The 21,420-nt window shown below is 37.7% G+C and overlaps 1 protein-coding gene across 3 annotated transcripts in view; it reads left to right on the plus strand.

Moving 5' to 3' along the window:
* The first annotated feature begins 3,854 nt into the window (after positions 1-3,854).
* The window catches only part of letm1 (leucine zipper-EF-hand containing transmembrane protein 1), a 34,797-nt gene continuing 17,231 nt past the window's right edge, over positions 3,855-21,420 (plus strand). For 2 of the 3 annotated variants that reach the window (XM_053336040.1, XM_053336041.1), the window contains exons 1-4: positions 3,855-3,964; positions 4,089-4,186; positions 13,843-13,900; positions 14,811-15,303. In XM_053336040.1, the coding sequence (XP_053192015.1) occupies positions 3,912-3,964; positions 4,089-4,186; positions 13,843-13,900; positions 14,811-15,303 (702 nt within the window). In that variant the 5' untranslated portion in view covers positions 3,855-3,911. Of the gene's footprint in view, positions 3,965-4,088; positions 4,187-13,842; positions 13,901-14,810; positions 15,304-21,420 lie in introns of those variants that run through there. The other variant, XM_053336043.1, reaches the window with a different exon arrangement.

Genomic DNA, 21,420 nt, shown 5'->3' on the forward strand with positions numbered 1-21,420 from the left:
GTGGAAGAAGTGTGCACATATTTCAATGCAAGAAATGTGCAAAAATACATCAATGTTAAAAAAATAAATTACTTCCTCATAAGTAATAGTCCTGCATGAAAAGGATAAATATGATCAACCTGATGTAGTAAATGTATTACAGTAAAAGTACATACGTATTATGAGCTTGATGTATTTAAAGTATAAGTATTATGAGTGATGTAGTATGCAGTATTACAGTAAAAGTACTGCAGTATTATGAGTGATGTAGTATGCAGTATTACAGTAAAAGTACTGCAGTATTATGAGTGATGTAGTATGCAGTATTACAGTAAAGGTACTGCAGTATTATGAGTGATGTAGTATGCAGTATTACAGTAAAGGTACTGCAGTATTATGAATGGTGTAGTATGCAGTATTACAGTAAAGGTACTGCAGTATTATGAGTGATGTAGTATGCAGTATTACAGTAAAAGTAGTGATATATTATTATATATGACATCATTAGATTATTAATAGTGAAGCATCAGTGTTAGAGCAGCATGTTACTGTTGTAGCTGCTGGAGGTGGAGCTAGTTTACATTACTTTATATACAGTTAGCTAGTTTATATTACTTTATATACAGTTAGCTAGTTTACACTACTTTATATACAGTTAGCTAGTTTACACTACTTTATATACAGTTAGCTAGTTTATACTACTTTATATACAGTTAGCTAGTTTACACTACTTTATATACGGTTAGCTAGTTTACACTACTTTATATACAGTTAGCTAGTTTATGCTACTTTATATACAGTTAGCTAGTTTATACTACTTTATATACAGTTAGCTAGTTTATACTACTTTATATACAGTTAGCTAGTTTACACTACTTTATATACAGTTAGCTAGTTTAGTCCAGTGGTTCCCAACCTATGGGTGGGGCCCCTCCAAAAGGTTAACAGAATAATGTGATGAGATGATTAATGCAAGATACAAATCTGTCTTCAGTTTTTGGATTTTCCCTCAACAATATTTCCCTCTGAAATGTAGTGACATTGACGTATTGTTGCATCAAAATGAAAATACTTGAGGAAAGGGCACATACTTGAATGAATGTACTCACTTTCTACCACAGTTTTGCATGGCCTCCTTTTTTGAAGTCTACTAATCTTTATCCTGATAATGAAAAGGCAGGCTGCATTCAATGTTTATTTCCACTGTGATTTTGACATTATAGGGCAAAGGGATTCATATGGGGAAACTAAATGTTCATTTAAATGAAATGAAAGTAGGTTAGATAATATATGACATACAGCCCATTTATATTATTGTTGTAAGAAACAAATACATTTAGTCAATGTAACAATAAAAAAGAATCTCTAAATCCAGTGGTAGAAACTAAAGTACATTTACTCAAGTGTACTTAAGTAGGTGAGGTGCTTTTACTTTGGTAGTATTTTCATATTCTGCAACTTTATACTTCCACTCAACTACATTTGAGAGGGAAATATTGTACTTTCTGCTCCATCACATATATATTTATACAGCAGTGTATAGGATCACAATTCAGATGTTGAGTTGTTAACAGTTCCACTAAATTTTTCATCCAGAGTGACCAAACCACTACTTTTAATTACAAGCTGATAAAACATATGTACGTGCATTGTCATACAGTAATACATCTTCCACCTTTGCAGCCCAGCCAGTAACAACAGCCTCTTCTAAACTAGAAGTCAGTCCACACAGTTTCATATTAGACAATTGCAAATACATGTATTTACCTGCCTAAGGTAAAGGAGCTTTCAGTAGAAATCTGGATTTTGGCTTGTGTGGTGTACATGTGTGTGCTTTTTATCCTTCAGGGATTGCCTGCAGTGTTCTGGAGGATATGGCCGCCCCTGATTCTTGTCCAAAATTACCAGAGGCCTTACGTTATTGTGCACCAGGCTTATCAAACTATTTTACCTTTTATGATCTCAGTATCAGCTTTGATCTATAAAGTCAACAAATATTGCAAAAACCTGACTACCCACATGTTCAGTGGAAATGCAGATTGACCAAATAGACTGATAGCTCTCTCTGCAGACCTTGATACTTCCTTGTTCCTCATACATACTGTAACTCAAATATTAGCCTGTAGTACCTACAGAGGAAGGTAGGGGGTGTAAAAATAAACTTCCCAGCAAAGGTTTGCTGCTGCTTTTCAAAATATAAGTCTTCCTTGAGAGAATATATGAGAATAGGTCTGCAGAGTTTCTCATTGCACTGGCTTTGATTAGGTTCACTGCAGAGATAATGGTTATGTTCAATTTAATGTAAAAATGATACAAATCAACACAACACAGGCATGGTGTAAATCAGACATTCAAATAATTATTTTAAAACTAGACACACAATCATAAAGAAGAGCAAAATCCAGAATGTGCAATAATTGATAGCTGCCCTGCCCATTTCATAATAAAAGTTGATTTTATTTGTATAGCACTTATCAAAACCAGAGAGTATAAAGTAACTAATACATTAAAAAAAGAAAGGAAGGGGTTTTAGACGTCATCAAATATTTTCTGCTATTCAGAAGCTCTGAGGCAAGACATTGCATGTTTTCTTTTCCTCAGTCTCATTGTCCGCAAGGTCCCATTTAAAAATAGAAAACCGTTTTTTTTGTTTTCCTCCATTCAGACTCAGGTACATGTTTGTTTTTGGGTTTTCTTGCCAGCTGTATCAAGTTGTTTAATACCAAGTTACTTTTCAGGTTGACAGTCAGTCCTGTGAATGTTTTAATGAGGTCATGGAACATCAAGCTCAAACAAATCAAACATATAATTTATTTATTATTATATAATATATAATATCTTTCTTGCGCTTTCTCTCTTCTTCTACTATACACTTACTCACCCCGCACCAAACACACTCACTCTCTTCCCTACTAGACAAGTATTTATCAACCATTACTCATGTGCAATACCACATCTGTACACCAATGTGCAATGTAATGTATATATTTTTTGTCATTTTTTGTTATGTTTCTCTTCTCTTCTCTTTAAAAATGTGTGTATATAATTATAATAATTTCTATGTTTTTTACCCACTATGACCTCAGTAAGAAGAATTATCACCTTCATGACAATGTCAACAATGAAAATATATAAACTAAATAAATGTAGAATGTAAAGCAGAGCTGTTGTATTGGATTGAATTAGATTGCAGAGGTGTACCTAATGAAGAGGCCAGTGAGTGTATATTGCACGGTTGAGCTGCAATAGTGCACCAAAAAATAGTCATATTGATCAGTCATTTATATTTGTTTTATTATTTTTTTTTAATGTTAATCCTACCTCTGGTGTTTTCTTCTTGCTGATTCTTGAGTTATAATAGCATTTCCTGAGTTCCTACTTTTAATGAGTTCCTGTTTTTAAATGAGTTCCTATTTTTGATGATTTCTTTTTGTTTGTTTGTTTGTTTGTTTGTTCTGAAGATGTAAAGCACTTTGTGTTGCATTGCAATGTATGAAAAGTGCTATACAAATAAAGTTGATTGGCCAAACTGTCCACCGTCATGGACAACATCTCATTTGTAAGAAGCCAAAGCTTTGAAACTACATTCAAATCAAAGACAATTACTACACAGAATCATATATAAAGTTACATTTCTAGAGAAGGCAAAGGTTCCTCTGTGCAGTTTGTGAAATAAATAAATAACCATTTGCTGTGTTGCTCTTGACGTGACAATAAAAGCCCTTGAATTCTTGGAACTCCAATTATTTTTTTCGTGCTTTTATTTCTAAAAACAGCACGCCGGAAGCGGTGAGCTTGACGTCACCGTCTGCTTAACTAACTAACATACAGCAGCAGATTGACGTCACTCGGGAGCCCGGCCCGGCTAGCTGTCATCCACGCAGAGAGGAAGGGCATGACATGGAGCTAAACCTGCCTATGTACACTTATATATGCGTGTTAGCGTGTACAAAAGGGTAGAGCGATTTATTTTTTTGGTATTCATGTACGTATGCTATTAGTTTTTCCCCTTTTCGTTTATACAGCTTGAAAAAAACAAACAGTGGCTAGCTTAAGCTGCTAGCCTAGCCTAGCTCGTAGTTAAGTTAACTGTGTTGTGTTAAAAGCAGAAAAAGCCTCCACATGGCGTTAATCCTGTTTACCAGAACTCGGGCACCTTTAATGAAAACATCCCGGTCTCTAAAGAAAGATTTCCAGAAAGGCAAAGGTAAGAATTCCATTGTTTTAATTCTATTTCTTTTTTAAAACTTGTTTTGTTTATTGTTATTATTGTTCATGGAGACTAAACAAAGCATCTAGAGGAGTGTTTGTTCATATACGCAGGTGGTGCTGATGTAGTTTGCACGTTTGCATTGAGCTCAAGGTGACAGGGTATCAGTAAATAACTTCAAACGGTCTGTCATTCATTATTTTAATCTACTAATGAGTAACTAACACTACTGTTAAAGCTGTGTTGTGTGGAAAAAGGTGTATAGGTGTTATTAAGTGTGGAGGCGCCGCACCTTGCTGCTAAGCAGAAATAAACAAGGAGCTATAGACACATGATTTTTTTTTGATTCAGGTTATTTGAGGACAGCCTGGTTGCTGCTGGGGACTGGCTAGCGCCCCCCTCTTTCCACTGCAGCTTGAGAGGATGCTCGTTGCTATGGCAGACAGGCTCCTCTGATGTGTTTTTTTCTTCTTTTTTTTCCACCACCAGCTTCCACAAGATATCCATTTCATTTTATTGGTTTAGTTCAGCTCCAGAGAGAGAGAGAAAGAGAGGGAGGTAGAAAAAGAGATTCATGATCAAATCACAACACGAAAGGAGCAGGGAGAAGAAAATCTTATATTTGCTGCCCCTTAACTCAAAATAGCTCTGCTTTAAATTCTACATTTATGTTTATTACTGAGGTCATAGTGGGTGATGGTGGTGTATTAAGGTCCATTATATTGAAAGGTGTTCCTAATATTTTGTCCATCTACGTTTACATATATGATAAGGAACCCCAGTCAATATAATGCCCCTAATTCACCACCATCACCTAGTACGACCTCAGTAATAAACATAAAGTAGAATGATCACCTTTTTTAGTAATGTCAACAAAAAGTGAAAAATGTATAAGCTTGAAAAATGTTGAATTTAAAGCTGTTGAGGCCGGTGACTGTATGTAAACAATATAAAAAAGATGGCCTGTCAGTTGAGGTCAGTTATGTAAAAGCTGTTACTTACAGTACATAATAATTCACCGTAAACTAAGAAAAAACATTACCCGTCAACTTCATACAGTCTCATTATTCTTTTTAAATCATTCGTTCTCTTGAGAATTTCACAGTTTGACGGCTTATACTGACGCTTAGAGTTTCATATCCTCCTTTGGTCCTCATCCTCAGAGCTAGAAACAAACAACTATTGTACAGTTTCTGGCATTACTCTGTTTTATGTTGTTTTTCCTGCCCTGTACATAACTAGTAATATCTCTAATTTATTATATATATATATATCTATTTCTAAGCATGATGTGTGGTGGGGAAAAATGGGAGATATGGGCAGTGTTTTGGTCCTGTGTTGTGCTGATTTCAGCCTTGTTTTATCTCCTGTGTCTGTTTATTGTTGTTGGTGTTGGTGTTGGTTGGGTAAGGTGGTGAAATGTTGAGTAACTGAAAGAAAAAATGATATGGTGATGTTGCAGATGCAGAGCTGTGGAAATCTGTGCTTTTCTAATCTAGAGCTGCCAGTAATATACATAGTATTACATCAACCGATAGATCATTATTGTCAGTTTTATTACATTTATTTGTCAATGACTTGGTACAAAAATATGTTTTGTGTCAGATTTAGGTTACTGGTTAATTTCCATCAGTAATCCCTGAGCAGGTAGAGACAAACCACACAGTAGGGCTGCTATTATTTTCATGATCAGTTAATCTGTTGTTTATTTTGTGGACTTGTTCGCTCCGTAAAATGTCAGAAATGGTAAAACAAATGTGATAACTGTTTCCCAGGACCCACATTGACGTATTTTAAATGTCTTGTTTTGTCCACACAAGTCAAATATATTTAGTTTATCATCGTTGTTGGATTAAAGAAACAAGAAAATATTAATATTTAAGAAGCTGGAACAACAGAATATGGAAATTGCCTTCCTAAAAACAGTGTTTTTATGGCTAAAACCAGTCGATTTCCTTATTGATTTCTAGACTTTATCACTGTAAAGCCAAACTGTGATAAAGAAGGCAACACAGCTTTATTTATGTAGCACATTTCATACATAGGGGCAACTCAGTATGCTAACAAAAAGAAGAAGATTCATGCTTCCTGATCTTTTTTAAAGGATTTCTCTCATGTTCCTCCCTACTGGACTGACTGGTCTTGAACTGTCCGTCAGTCCAACCAGAGTGTGGTGAAATCTCCCAGCCGCACATTTCTGATAAGCATGAATTGCAGGATAGCTGTTATATAACTATGAGACGTTACGATGAGACGTCTCTGCACTTTCTCTTGTTTTAAACTCATAGACTTTATCGCAAGTGTCAACAAGTAGAAGTGAAGACACAACAGAAGAGAATACAGAAGTAATAATAAATAAAGTGTGTATGTGTAGTTAGTGCATTGAGGCTTTATAAATAGACGAGAGGGGGGTCATACAGGGGATTTGTCTGTCTGCGGTGCATGACTGAGATTGGATTCTTGGCTTTAGGCCCAGATTATCAGACAAATTGCAGGACTTCCAACGAGGAAAGGTCAGTGCCTCTTATAACTCCACCTGAGACCGGCTTAGGCTCATTTTCCCCTTGTGTGTGGTTCAACCTGGACATGAGCTGAGAGCTTAAACATAATAATAATAAGCTGCTTTTATAAGAGCAGTCATATCTTGACTTCCCTTTGGACAGTAATAACAAGCAGTCATTTCTTACTTTAACTCTAAATTTGACTGTTTTTTCATGCTTTGTTTTACTCCACACCACACTTTTAATGTCTTTAATTGTCTTCTGTTCATGTTTCATATTTGAATCTGCAAAAATAAACTTCTTTTGTGGGTCGACAAAGAACTGAACTGACTTTTAGGATGAATGATTAGCTTGCAGAAAAGCATTAAGTCAGCATTTTTTTAAAAAGAAAGAAGGGCAATTTCCCCATTTCCACCTCAATTTCCTGATAGTCTGGATATGAGTTTAAATAATAATAATAAACTCCTTTTTATAAGAGGAATCATATCTTGATTTGTGAATATCCTTTTAGAGAGTAATAACAAGCAGTCATTTCTTACTTTAACTCTATATTTGACTGTTTTCATGCTTTATTTTATTCCTAATTGTTTGCATAGTAGGAACACTTTTAATGTCTTTAATTGTTTTTTATCGGGTCTATTGCTGCAAAAATAAACTTCTGATCTGAACTGACTTTTAGGAGAAATGATTAGCTTGCAGAAATGCATTTAGTCAGCATTTTTAAAAAGGGTAATTCTCTGATTTCACTGAGTTATTGATTATGATCATTTTCCCCTTGTGTGTGGGTCAAGCTGGACATTAGCTGATAGTCTGAATATGAGTTTAAATAATAAAAATAATAAACTCCTTTATAAGAGTAATCATATCTTGATTTGTGAATATCACTTTGGACAGCAATAACAAGCAGTCGTTTATTACTTTTACTCTAAATTTCACTCTTCATTGTGTGCATAGAAGAAGCACTTTTTATGTCTTTTAATTGTATTGTGTTATTGTGATATCTTCATGTGTCATATTTTAATCTTTTTATGCTGCCTTGGTGCAAAAATAAACTTCTTTTATGGGTCGACCAAGATCTGAACTGAACTGACTTTTAGGGATGAATGATTAGCTTGCAGAAATGCATTAAGTTAGCATTTTAAAAAAAAGGGGGTAATGATGATTATAACTGAATTAATAATCCTACTATGAATAAATCTTAGTGAATGAGAGTTACGTAATGAGTCGTCATGTTGAACATTGACCAGAGTTCAGTTTTCCCTTCTTTTTTGTGCAGGTAGCTTTCGTCAGGCAGGGGTCGTAAGGTCAGAAGTAGTAAAGATAAGAGCGTTATCACACATGGCATGAATAAGCTACATGGGAGAAAAGTTTCATCCAGCGTCCACGTGTATTTGATGCCAGTGAGTACAACATTAGGGGGGGAGGGGAGAGGGGGGGATCTCCAAAAAAGCATGGTGGGAGCTATTTATTTATTTAGGGTGCTCACGTGTGTCATTCAAACTCACACACACACACTGAGACGCCTCAAGTGTCTCTCAAGTGGACGGAGAGAGAGCAGAGCGTCATCGGACAGGAATTTGACCCAAAAACGTCATATTTTTACAGCCGCTGATAAACGGAGATGCTCGACATTTGACAGCTGCATACTCTGAAAGCCGAGCGTAACGACGTACAGTCTGGACTTAATACAGTCTGTCCTATAAACAAGGTTATATTTAAGTCTGATGGTGTCACTTCTGTTTCCAAGCTCTGATTTGTTTACGAGGATACGAGCGTGGGTATAAACGAGGCAGGGAGGTAAACATCCACACTGTGACGCTACTTTTCTAATGTTAATGTCGTGGGAGGTATAAAGCCTGACACCAACTGTCCTCTTCTTCTGTTGGTGTTTTTTTTTAACCAAAAGTAAGATTGGATGCTCCTGAAAATGTCAAATGGTGTAACCACCAAAGAATGATCCACATACAGTGTATTTAAGTGGAACGGTATAATGTAAGATCATGCCAAACTAGTTGATATGGTGTTTTATTTAAAGGATAATTACTGTTTTTTACAACCTGGACCTTGTTTCTAGCATAAAATACGATCATTTACTCACCCAGACAACTTTGGTGTCATTTGGAGTCGTTCGGACGAAATACTCAAATTAGCTCCAGTGTTGCGCTGCGTATATCCGTGTAATGTGAGTAAACGGGGCACTGAAGCACAGCCTCTATATAACGCATTATAACGGGGGTCTGAAGTTGACCTACTAACCTCTGATCTGGATGATGTCATTTCAGATGATGTCAGATCAGAGGTTAGTAGGTCAACCTACAGACCCCGGATGTTGATAGCATGCCACCACGGGCTCGGAGGGGAATAGCACTAACGTATCATAACTAAATATTGGTGAAATTAACTAATTTCGCGGCAGATAATGTGTTATATAGAGGCTGCGCTTCGGTGCCCTGTGTACTTGCATTATACGGATATACGCAGCGCAACACTGGAGCTAATTTGAGTATTTCGTCCGAACGACTCCAAATGACACCAAAGTTGTCATGGTGAGTAAATGATCGTATTTTATGCTAGAAATAAGGTCCAGGTTGTAAAAAACGGTAATTATCCTTTAAGTAAGTTGAATTATTTGGTACAAAGTTTTTATGGTTACACCACTGAGACATTTTTGCCATAATCCTCTAATATATTCTCTCAAAATGGATTAAAAGCAGAAATTTGATGCTGGGTCCACAAAAAAAGAATGTGTGCAAGCTATTCATACGTTTATTTTCACATTTTAACCCTTTTAAATTTAAACTAAACCACATGGCCCATATACGTTGAAATGTCCTTAATCAACCTCTCTATGCGAGCATGTCAAAGAAATTGCCCCGGGTCCTGCAGGGCGCCACATCTGCATGACACGAGTTAGCTGCTGCAGGTTAAAGCAGAGCAAAGACTTGTAAAGGTAGATTTTTAGTTTGATAAGAGAAGATGGAGACTAAATCAAGGCTACAACTACATCTACATTTTCAGCTGTAAAATGTTAGAGTCGGTGTGTCTGCACAGTTGCACCACAATGACACACAATTACATCAATAATCACAGGGATCCATACCGAGGTTGTTTATTGACCTCATACAGAGAGGTTTATTATAACTAGTGTGTCCAGACTCTCTTTGGTTTGGTCTCTTTTCAAAGGTTTTTGTATCACAGTGCTTAGTTCCTGAACAGCTTCGACTTGTTTAGCAGAATCATTTTGAGGTTTTACTTCTGGTTTTATGCAAGGGCCCCAAGCTGTTGCTGTTGCTGTTACACCACAGAGAAAGTGAAAATAAAAGTGATTTTAATAGGAAAGTTCAGTTAATCTATTAAAAGAAAAGGTTTAAGTATTAATGCCAACCAAGTAGATGATGGTATTCAAGACTGTATAGAATAGGAAGCTTTATTGTTATTATATTTTGCATATAATGAGATGAGGTGCCACTCCATTAGTAAATAAAAAACCATGACAACCAGATAAAACAAGACACACGCAGCTAAAACAAAGATGACAGTAATAAAGAAAAAGCAAGTGTAGTGTAGTGTAGTGAGTGCCTACTACAGTATGGCTTTTATATATTAACTTAGTGTGTCTTGCTCGTGTCAATTAATCGTGGTGTTCACTGTTGCCATGACGACAAAGGTTGCATATCTTTAAAGGAATTTAAAAACTTGTCTCTAGTGATCATTTTAACCCAAACCATGATCTTTACATAGTTCTAATCAAGTAAACTAGACATTAACCACAGCTTCACACCTTAACCTTCCTGTTGTCCTCCAGTCAAGGGAGGAAGGGAGGAAGGAAGGGAGGGAGGAAGGAAGGAAGGAGGGAAGGAAGGAAGGAAAGAAGGAAGGGAGGAAGGAGGAAGGAAGAAAGGGGGTTGGAGGAAGGAAAGGAGGATGGGAGGAAAGAGAGAAGGAGGGAGGGAGGGAGAAAGGAAAAGAGGAAGGAAGGGAGGAAGATAGGGGAGGAAAGAAGAAGGGAGGGAGGAAGGAAGGAAGGAAGGAAAAGTCAAAACAGACGTACTAATGTGTGAGGGCAGCAGTGAAAAACACTAAAGAAACTGAAAAAATACATTATGGTTCATTAAAGGTGGAGATAATCGCTCATTAATCGCCATCGAGGTTAAAAGTTCAATTAATCGTGATTTTGATTTTTGTCATAATCGCCCAGCCCTAGATAAATAGCTGTTCAATCAGAATTAGGAAATGATTTACTTGAACTTATCTTGCCCTGAAAGAAACTTACATGTGATGCTTAAACTGTGAAAACCTCAGAGGGGGGGAGGGGGGGAGGGAGGAGTGGAGGGAAGGGAAGGTAAAATCCACAGAGGTGTTGCCTAACTAAAGGTTGTCAGGTTAGGTAATCGACTGTATTTCCAGCCTTTTCTCTCTGCGTCGTTTGTAACCAGCTACGTTAGCCGGCCGCTCAGCCACAAAGGTGACACTGTTCCAGTAAACTCCTGGCCCCAGTCCTCCTGGCCCGCAGCCACAGCATGTCATGTTCAAACCAGGCCTTGCTGGATTCGATCCAGCCGGCCATGTGAGAGCTCAGAGGAGAGGCGTGGCCGGGACATCTGAGCTCGGAGGCGATTGGTTGAAAGTGTCTCACCACTCCGCCTTCCCTGAGCGAGCACAGTGTCACACACTGACAAGCCGCCTCTTCTGGGAGTTTGGGAGCCCCCCTCTGCAGGCCTCAAACACAGACAGGGTGTGAATATCCTGCCCTTCAAGATAGAGCTGTGTGAAGATATTAACAGAAGGATAATACACTGTCGGTTTTAAAGAAGGAAAGAAGTAGAAATAAAGTTGTAAAAGTGTTTGAAGTGAGTTAAAGAATAATGGAAAAAAGCACAGAAAGGACAGACTGGTGTTTAAAATCACTATTTTAACCCTTACATGCCATTCAGCGTCAAATCTGACCTGTTTTTTTACATTTTTGAGCTGTAAAAACACTATATACACATTTCTTTGATCCAGACTTTTCCCTAATGTGACCCACAGTATACAAAAATGTAGCTGATACACATTCTTATATATGCAAATTTACAAGTTTAACCTGTAGTTATTTATTTATTTAAAAAAACAAAGACCATCAGCATTCAAATTGATCTTTAAAATGACTATCTTACCCTTACATGCCATTTTTTTTTTTACATTTTTTGAGCTGTAAAAACACTATATACACATTTCTTTAAATCCAGACTATTCCTAATGTGAACCACAGTATACAAACATGTAAATAAAATGCATTAATTTTATATTTTTGGGCAGCTAATACACATTTTTATTCAAACAAATCCAAAAATCAGCATTTAAACATGTTGTTATATTCATTATAATCTACTAAATGTTCAACTGGACCATAAAATAGTGATTATGAAAGTATTTTTTCCCCACAAAATGAATCAAACAGAAGGATTACATGCTGTTCATGCTGTTTTTTACACATGAGAACTGTAAAAACACTATATACACATTTCTTTAATCCAGACTTTTCATAATGTGACCCAATAAAATGCATTATTTTTATATTTTTGTGCAGCTGATACACATTTTTATTTAAACATATTCAAAAATCAGCATTTAAACATGTTGTTATATTTATCATATTCTAGTAAATGTTCAACTGGACCATAAAATAGTGATTATTGAAGTATTTTTTATTATTATTTTTGATTAATCCAGTATCTATTAATGACTGATGGAGGAATTTATGAATGTGAATTGGTATAGAGCAGGGGTGTCAAACATGCGGCCCGTGGGCCAGAACCGGCCTGCCTAGGGGTGCAATCCGGCCCACTTTCCTTCCTTCCATCTGTCCTTCCTTCCTTCCTCCCTACCTTCCTTATTTCCTTTCTTTGTTCCTTCCTTCCTTCCTTCCTTCCATCTGTCCTTCCTTCCATCTTTCCTTACTCCCTTTCTTCCATTTGTCCTTCTTCCCTACCTTCCTTTTTTCCTTTCTTCATTCCTTCCTTCCTGTCTTCCTTCCATCTGTCCTTACTCCCTTCCTTCTATCTGTCCTTCCTCCCTACCTTCCTTTTTTCCTTTCTTCATTCCTTCTGTCCTGCCTTCCTTCCATCTGTCCTTACTCCCTTCCTTCCATCTGTCCTTCTTCCCTACCTTCCTTTTTTCCTTTCTTCATTCCTTCCATCTGTCCCTCTGTCTTTTCCTTCCTTCCTTCCTTCCTTCCTTCCTTCCTTCCTTCCTTCCATCTGTCCTTCCTCCCTACCTTCCTTTCTTCATTCCTTCCTTCCTTCCTTCCATCTTTTTAATGATCCGGCCCACATGAGATCAAATTGGTCTGTATTTGACCCTTGAATGAAAATGAGTTTGACTTCTCTGCTATAGAAGCTAATTATGCGCCCGAATATGAACAGTATGTAAAGGGTTAATGAAGTCTTTTGCCTTTTATAAGATTTACATGCTACATGCTCAGTACTAGTTCACGTACATCCATACATTTTTGCAGCTGTTTCTTGGTAGCAGTAATTACAAAAAAAAAGACCAGAAAGTACGCTATCGTATTCCTAGCCCTCTTATTTAATTATTCCTCATGGAGATAATGACATTTCCTCCTCTAACGCTCATCCTCTGGTGGCCTCGTCCAAGCAGGAAGCCACACTATGATAAATGGATAGTAGTAATAAGTACGTCTAAAAGTGTCAGCAGACTTTCGTTGGGTTTTCCCAGATAAACCGTAGAGGAAGCCAACTGGAGTCACTTCTCCGTCTGTTCTGTGATTGCATAACTAGTTTAAAGAACGTCCCTTTTTTTTTTTTTTTTTTCTTCTTCTTGCTGTTGGGGTCGTTGCTAGGTCAGTAAATCCAGGGATAAAGTTGCATTAACACAACTGATGTGTGAAAATCAGTTCATTTGCTCATCAGCGGTAGTTTATAAGATCCTTGATTGTGTGTGTGTGTGTGTGTGTGTGTGTGTGTGTGTGTGTGTGTGTGTGTGTGTGTGTGTGTGTGTGTGTGTGTGTGTGTGTGTGTGTGTGTGTGTCATGTGTGTCAAATAGCTTATTATCTGTTCACAGCAGCTCACGTTTTTTGTTTTGTTTGTTTTTCTCTCTCTCTTTCTCTCTCTCTCTCTTCCTTTCTTTCTTTCTTTCTTTCTTTCTTTCAGGCAAACTACAAGATGGTGCCTGTTTCAACTGCACAGCGCTCAGACTCTCCAGTCAAAAGTAAGACAATTAAATGTGTTTGTGAAGCACCGCCTTATACATATACTATAATATAAAAACTGAATGCCTCCGATTCTACTATGAAGTCATTTTCAAACAACAATGCTAAACATTTTCTATCTTCTTCTTCTTTCACTTAATGAATCTTGAAGAAACATCTTGTTATAAAGTGGTTTTCTATATTTTTCTTTGCACATATTTCAGTATTTGAGAGGCTGTTGTACATTTTAAGAACCATACACCACTTTGCAACAAGTAGTTATGATAATTTTGTTGTGTCCTGGCTTTACAATGGTCTTAAAATCCTGTGCAAGTAAGAAGTCTAGTTATCAGGTGTCATTATGTCTCATTTTAAACATTTTATATTTGATATCTATATTTTTCTTGGCACATATTTAAGTATTTGAGAGGCTGTTGTAGATTTTAAGAACCATATGACATAAATTTGTTGTGTCCTGGCTTTACGATGGTTTAATTTTGTAGACCAAAGACTTAAAATCCTGTGCACATAAGAAGTCTAGTTATCAGGTGTCATTATGTCTCATTTTAAACATTTTATATTTGATATTTTAACCCTCACATACTGTTTATATTCTGGTCTGTCACAGTATTTCCTCTCATAATTAGTCTTTATACAAAACTTCTGAAAAACAATTTCATATTATATTAAATGTGAAGAATGGATATTTTTGAGTTTTTGGATCAATATGAGTCAAATACGCTACAAAAATGGTTCAAAAAAGCTTCTTTGTATGTTATGGGTCACAATAGGGGAAGTCATCAAATTTCAGGCTAAAAGAGAAAAGTATTTTTACAGCTGTCAGATTTAAAATGAGTCAAATTTGACCTTTTTTAAAAATGATCTTCATGACAAAACCTGTGCTTTCTGTTCATCTTGTTGTCTCTTTAGACTTGATGGGCTCCGACTGGGCAGCTTGGGTCAGATCTCTTCATTCGGCCCTTCACTCCACTTGACAGATGGATCTGTGGGCCCCTGCCCGAACCTGGAGTCACAGCGGCTTTTCTGCGCTTTTGTGTTGGGGGCCTCCCCTTCCCCGTACCCCTCCATCACAATGGGGCCCCAGTGGACGAGAGCGCGGCGTCAGGACATCCCCGGCGTTAGGTGGATACACACCTCCAGGAGGCGATGGGACGACTCTAAGGTGGAGAAGTCGCTGCGTTCGTTAAAGGACAAGACGAAGAAGCTGGAGGAAGGGGGGCCGGTGTACAGCCCCACGCTGGACGCCACGCCCGTAAGACGGACGGTCCGACAGTGGCTCATAGAAGAAATTAGGCACTACTACCACGGATTCAAGCTGCTGTGGATTGACACCACCATTGCTGGGAGAATGCTGTGGAGGGTGCTGAATGGACACCCGCTGTCCCGCCGTGAGAGGAGACAGGTGAGGCCTGCAGGGAGGCTACGTTTTTTAAATTTAACTCATTAAACGCCATTATACTCGTGTTTTTGGTGTTTTTTTTAGATAAGCTTGCCATTAAATGTACAATGTTCTAGTGTTTTGCCCTGTGAGCAGCTCTGCTTCAGTTGTGTGTTTTTCAGTAGTTGTTTTAGAGGTAGATACTCTTCAGATCATGTCACTTGCTCAATAGACATTTTCAATATTTAGAAAAAGAGGAAACCAGTAACACAATTTTTTAGGGGAAAATTTGTATGTGGCTGCATTCTCATGTTACCAAAAACTTATTTATTACACTCGACATGTTAATAAACATCCTGCAGCTCTGGTTTACGAACATGACTCACGAAAAATTCCAGGAAGAAATGGAAATAACTCAAACCCAGACTACACTCGTTAGCTCTACTACAGTTTTGGAGAAAATGCTTCCAGACCATCAACAAGCTAGTTAGCATGTATAAAACTAGATGCTGTACATGTATAATGGCTGATTTTAGTGCAGAAAATCATATTAGTAGATGCCTGCTGGCGCATAAAAGGGAACGCTTCACTTATAAGAAACTGTCAGTACCATTTTATAAGTGTTGTAATCATTTTTATATCCCTCTGGAAAAACATTATAATTGATTTTCCATCAATCTGCCGCCTTCATCAGCTGTCACTATGTCAGAAACATGCATTTGAAACTCTAAATGTATGTCACAGTAAAGGCGAATCATTGATCACAGAGCCTGATACATTTTTGCACTATTCATTTATCCACCGTAAATGCTCAGTTGCAAGGCGATCTGGCTAGAATAAGCATTTTGTCCCTCACTCTTTATTGTCCAAACCTATTTAACATCCTATTAGAGTCTCTTACCAGATTGCAGAACATACTGGTAAACGGCTAATGGGAGGATGAAGTGGTTTTCTTTTGGGAATATTGAACTTTTTCCATGCACTTATTCCTAGATTTGTGCACAAAAACAATAACTCCTTGTGTCGATTTTGTCTTCTACCTCTGTTTGTGTGCACACCTCATGATGATGTTGTCAATTACATGTGAGGTTATATAATTAATAGTGAAGGTTTTTCTTAAAGGTCAGAATCAGAACATCCCATACATGCATTATTAATCTATTAGTCTTTTAAATGTCTTTTTGTTCTCCCTCCACGTGGTGTTTCTGCACTAAATGACTGCAAGATTTGAAATTAAAGCCAATAGTAAAATATGCTACAAGTAATATTAGGTAATAGTGGGTAAACTTGCGAATCAAATCAGACGTATAAGCCAGTATTTCCAGTTACAGAAAGCCAACATTTTTCCAGTCTGGCTGAGAGTGTACAGCGGGGATAAACCAGCATGAGTTAAAAGATCAGGGATGACTGAGCAAGAATTCGAGGCCGACTGCCCAGACATCTTGTTCTCTGCTGTTTTAATCCACAGCTTCTCAAACCTAATGGGATCGATTATAGAAACTGGCTTCTGGCTGAGTGTTTACTCACTTGGGCGCTCAGCAGATTGTGCTGCTTGGTTTAAGCTCTTTAGGAAGTCAAAGTCATTTTGATTTATGTGGCGCCAAATCACAACAGAAGTTATCTCAGGGTGCTTTCAGGTCCAGATTGTACTCTTTAATTTTAAAGAGTTCCAAACATGAGCAGAATTTGGCAGCAGCAGCAAAGGGAAAAACTCCTCTTTAACGGGAAGAAACCTCAAGCAGAACTGGGCTCTAGGTGGGCGGCCATCTGCTTTGACCGGTTGAGTTCAGAGAGAGAGAGAGAGAGAGAGGAAAAATAGGAGGAGAGAGAGAGAGAGAGAGAAGCACAGCCGAAACATTTATATCAGTAATAATAATAGAAACATGACTAATATTAGTAATGCTAATGCTAATGCTAATAATAATAGTGTCAACAGTGGACAGATATGACCAATAATAATAGTAGTAATATAAGTAGTGAGCCAGCAGGACCCCAATTGAAGATCAACTGCAAGACTATAAAAGAACAAAACTTGGGGAAGAAGCCAAGTTTGCATTAATGGGGCATGAATGTGTACAGACGGAGGACAGAGTGCATCATCATGGGAAGTCCTGCAGCAGTCTAGGCCCTAGGGTTATTATAGCTAACGAAAACTAAAACTAGCAATGAAAAAATTATTTAGTTAACTGAAATTAAAATAAAAACTAAATAAAAACTACAATGAACAATGTAAAACGAACTAAAACTAAACCGAATTGCAGATAAACGATGACTTCCTGTCCTGCAACAGCCGCTATGCTTCGTCTTTAAAGAATGAATTTAAAAAGGACTTGATGATGAACCGTATTTGGTGTCACACATTATTTCATCTTTTTCAGCTTCTACAAGTCAAGGCTTTCTCTTCATACCTGAAAAACTAAGAGTAAGACTAAAACTAAATAAAAACTAAACTAAAACTAGTCAATTCCTTCAAAATAAAACCAAACTAAAAACTAGTCAATTCCTTCAAAATAAAACCAAACTAAAAACTAGTCAATTCCTTCAAAATAAAACTAAACTAAAACTAGTCAATTCCTTCAAAATAAAACCAAACTGAAACTAGTAAATCACTTGTTGAACTAACTAAAACTAAACTGAAATAAAAAAAGCAAACTGAAAAACTAAATAAAAATAAAAAGAGAAACTTCAAAACTATAATAACCTTGCTAAGCCCAATGCAGCATAACTAGCAGCTGGTCCAAAGCAACTGACCTCTACTATAAGCTGTATCAGAAGACAATGTCCCAAACTGGAAGACAGCTCCTGATAGTTGGCTCTGCCCCCTGAATTCCACTTTTGGAGACTCAAACCACCACAAGCAGGCCTGCAGTATGAGAGAGCAGTGTTTCTGTGGGGTAAACAAAAGGGCACCATGAACTCTTGAAGACATGTGAAGACATGCTCAGAGGTGCGGTGAGGTGAAGTGAAGGATTTTTATATTTGATTCTGGGTTTTACAGGCAGCCAGTGCAGAGAAGCTAAAATAGGATAATATGATGTCTTTTTCTAGTTGTTGTCAGTATGTGTGCAGCTGCAGTCTGGACTAAGCCAAGAATCTGACCCAAGAGACTTGTTGGAAAAGGAAGTAGAATAATCCAGCCGAGGAGTAACAATCGGATGTTATGCATAGTTTTTCTGCATCTTTTTTTAAACAGGATGTGCCTTATTTTTGTGATGTTATGTAGGTTGAAAAAAGGCAGTCCTTAAAATTTGTTTTAACCCTCCTGTTGTCCTCGAGTCGAAGAAGGAAGAGAGGAAATAAGGAAAGGAGGGAAGGGAGGAAGGAAAGGAGGGAGGAAGAAGGAAGGAATCAAGGGAGGAAGAATGAAGGAAAGGAGCAAGGAAGGAAGGAAGGGAAGGAGGGAGGGAGGGAGGGAGAGAGAAAGGAAAAGAGGGAGGGAGGAAGGAAGGAAAGAAGGACAGGGGAAAGAAGGAAGGTAATGGGGAGGAAAGAAGGAGACAAGGAGGGAGGGAGAGAGAAAGGAAAAGAGGGAGGGAGGAAGGAAGGAAAGAAGGACAGGGGAAAGAAGGAAGGTAATGGGGAGGAAAGAAGGAGACAAGGAGGGAGGGAGGAAGAAAGGAAGGAAAGAAGGACAGGGGAAAGAAGGAAGGTAATGGGGAAGAAAGAAGGAGACAAGGAAGGGAGGGAGGAAGAAAGGAAGGAAAGAAGGACAGGGGAAAGAAGGAAGGTAATGGGGAGGAAAGAAGGAGACAAGGAGGGAGGGAGGAAGAAAGGAACAGTCAAAACAGACGGGGTCAATTTGACCCGGGAGGATGACTGGAAGGTTAAAGATCATATCCTGCTCAAAGATAACTCCCATATTCTCTACATTGGTGATGCTGGCGGCCAGATTAATAATAAGATAATGTGTTTCTAAGATGTTAAGGGCCAAGCACAATAAATGAAAATGTATGGAGTAATAAAAAGAATAGTATCGGCTCAAACACTGAACCTTGTGGAACTCCGAGCCTAATTTTAGCGTTGATGCAAGATTGATCTTCAGTGTCTATAAACTGAAATCGAACTGATAGATAGGACTTAAACCAGCTTAATGCCGTTCCTTTAATGCCACTTAAATGTTCCGGTCTCTGTAATAGGATGTGATGGTCATCGGTGGCAAATACAGAGTACAGAGAGAAGTCCTTGGTCCAAGTAGGTTATTTGTAATGTCTACCAGTGCTTTCTCTGTGCGGTGACGCAGTCGTTATATCCTGACTGGAAATACTAAAATAAAGTATGGTTACGCAGGAAGTGATGAAAACTGATTGCTTGACTGTTTTCTCAAGGATGTTAGAGAGAAAGAGAAGAGGTGGCTAAAGAAGGAAGGAAAGGAAGGTAGGAGGGAGGGAGGGAGGGAGGGAGGGAGGAAGGAAGGAAGGAAGGAAAGGGGGAAGAAGGAAAGGAGGAAGGGAGGAAGGAAGAAGAAAGGAAAGGAGAAAGGAAGGAAGGAAAGGGAAAGGAAGGAGGAAGGGAGAAAGAAGGAAGGAAAGGAGGAAGGAAAGCTCTTTAGCTCTAGCACTTAGCAACAGTTTCTCATCAATTATTCAATCATTAAGTAGTGTTCAGATATAACTCACTTAACTAAGTGTAATTTAACTTAATCATTATATTTACTTATAGACGGACAACCTAAATAAAAAAACAAGGTTGTATAATCAATAATTCATCCTACATGCAGAATAAACACTTGTTTACTTTTGAATTTTTAATAATTTATAATGAAAAACTGTCGAAGCAGAAGTTAAAAATTCATTATTTTGCCTCAAGAAGTCGTAAAAATATGTTTTAACACCCTTTGAAACAATCCTCCTCCTTGTTCTGAATCTCATCTGACATTTTAAAAGCGGCGGTCTGGATTGAGGCCCAGTGGACACCGCGGTAATCTGATGCCAGTTCTTGGTACACAGGTGTCATGTAAGGAAAGGTGAGTGGGTCAGATCGGGTCACACGGCCGACGCGTCCCGATGAGAGGACAGGATGGTACAGACTTAGTGGATTGGCAGGTTGTGAACGCTCCTCTCTGAGGTGTGAAGTGTTCAGCTGCTGTTGTGGTTGTCAAGGCTTCTGCTGACCTCTGTCGTTATGGAAACTATAGAGGCCACCTGCTTCAGCTGAGGTCGATTCACCCACCGATTTAGCTTTTTAAGTAAAATAAGAATAATAATCTTTTTAAAAACTTCAAATTATCATCAATCAAACTATATTCATAATTAGCAGCATTTAATTACTTTCTATCTTTCTTTCTTTTTTGCCATGATCCGAATCTTTCTTTTTCTTTCTTTCTTTCTTGCCAGGATCGGATTCTTTCTTTCTTTTTCTTTCTTTCTTTCTGTCTTTCTGTCTTTCTATCTCTTTTTCCTTCTTTCCTTCTTTCTTTCTTTCTGTCTTTCTCTTTCTTTCTTTCTTTCTGTCTTTCTGTCTTTCTATCTCTTTTTCCTTCTTTCCTTCTTTCTCTCTTTCTGTCTTTCTTTTTTCTTTCTTTCTTTCTCTTTCTGTCTTTCTGTCTTTCTATCTCTTTTTCCTTCTTTCCTTCTTTCTTTCTGTCTGTCTGTATTTCTTTCTTTCTTTCTTTCTGTCTTTCTTTCTCTTTCTGTCTTTCTCTCTTTCTGTCTTTCTATCTCTTTTTCCTTCTTTCCTTTTTTCTTTCTCTCTTTCTGTCTTTCTTTCTTTCTCTTTCTTTCTTTCTTTTTCTTTCTTTTTCGTTCTTTCTTTCTCTTTCTTTCTTTCTTTCTCTTTCTTTCTGTCTTTCTTTCTTTCTGTCTTTTTCTTTCTCTCTCTCTTTCTTTCTTTCTTCAAATCATACAAACAAACTACAAAGAAAAATCATATTCCATGACCGAAAAGAAGCAGGAAGGAGAAAATCTTATTTTATAAACAATAGAAACAGATGGTCTGCCCGATACAATTCTGTATCTGATGTTGACAAGAAAAATGAGCCTCAGCTAGCCCCAGTTTAGTTTTTTTATTTGACCAAACTAAAATAGAGCCTCAATAGTAATATTAAAGTATGTGACTCCAAATCTGAACAAAGAATAAGTATCAATTCGAGGTGAAATGAACATTTAGTTTCATTATCGATGAATCTGTCAGTAACTGTCGAAA

Source organism: Scomber japonicus, chromosome 16, assembly GCF_027409825.1.
Source record: "Scomber japonicus isolate fScoJap1 chromosome 16, fScoJap1.pri, whole genome shotgun sequence".
In the NCBI taxonomy this organism is placed as follows: domain Eukaryota; kingdom Metazoa; phylum Chordata; class Actinopteri; order Scombriformes; family Scombridae; genus Scomber; species Scomber japonicus.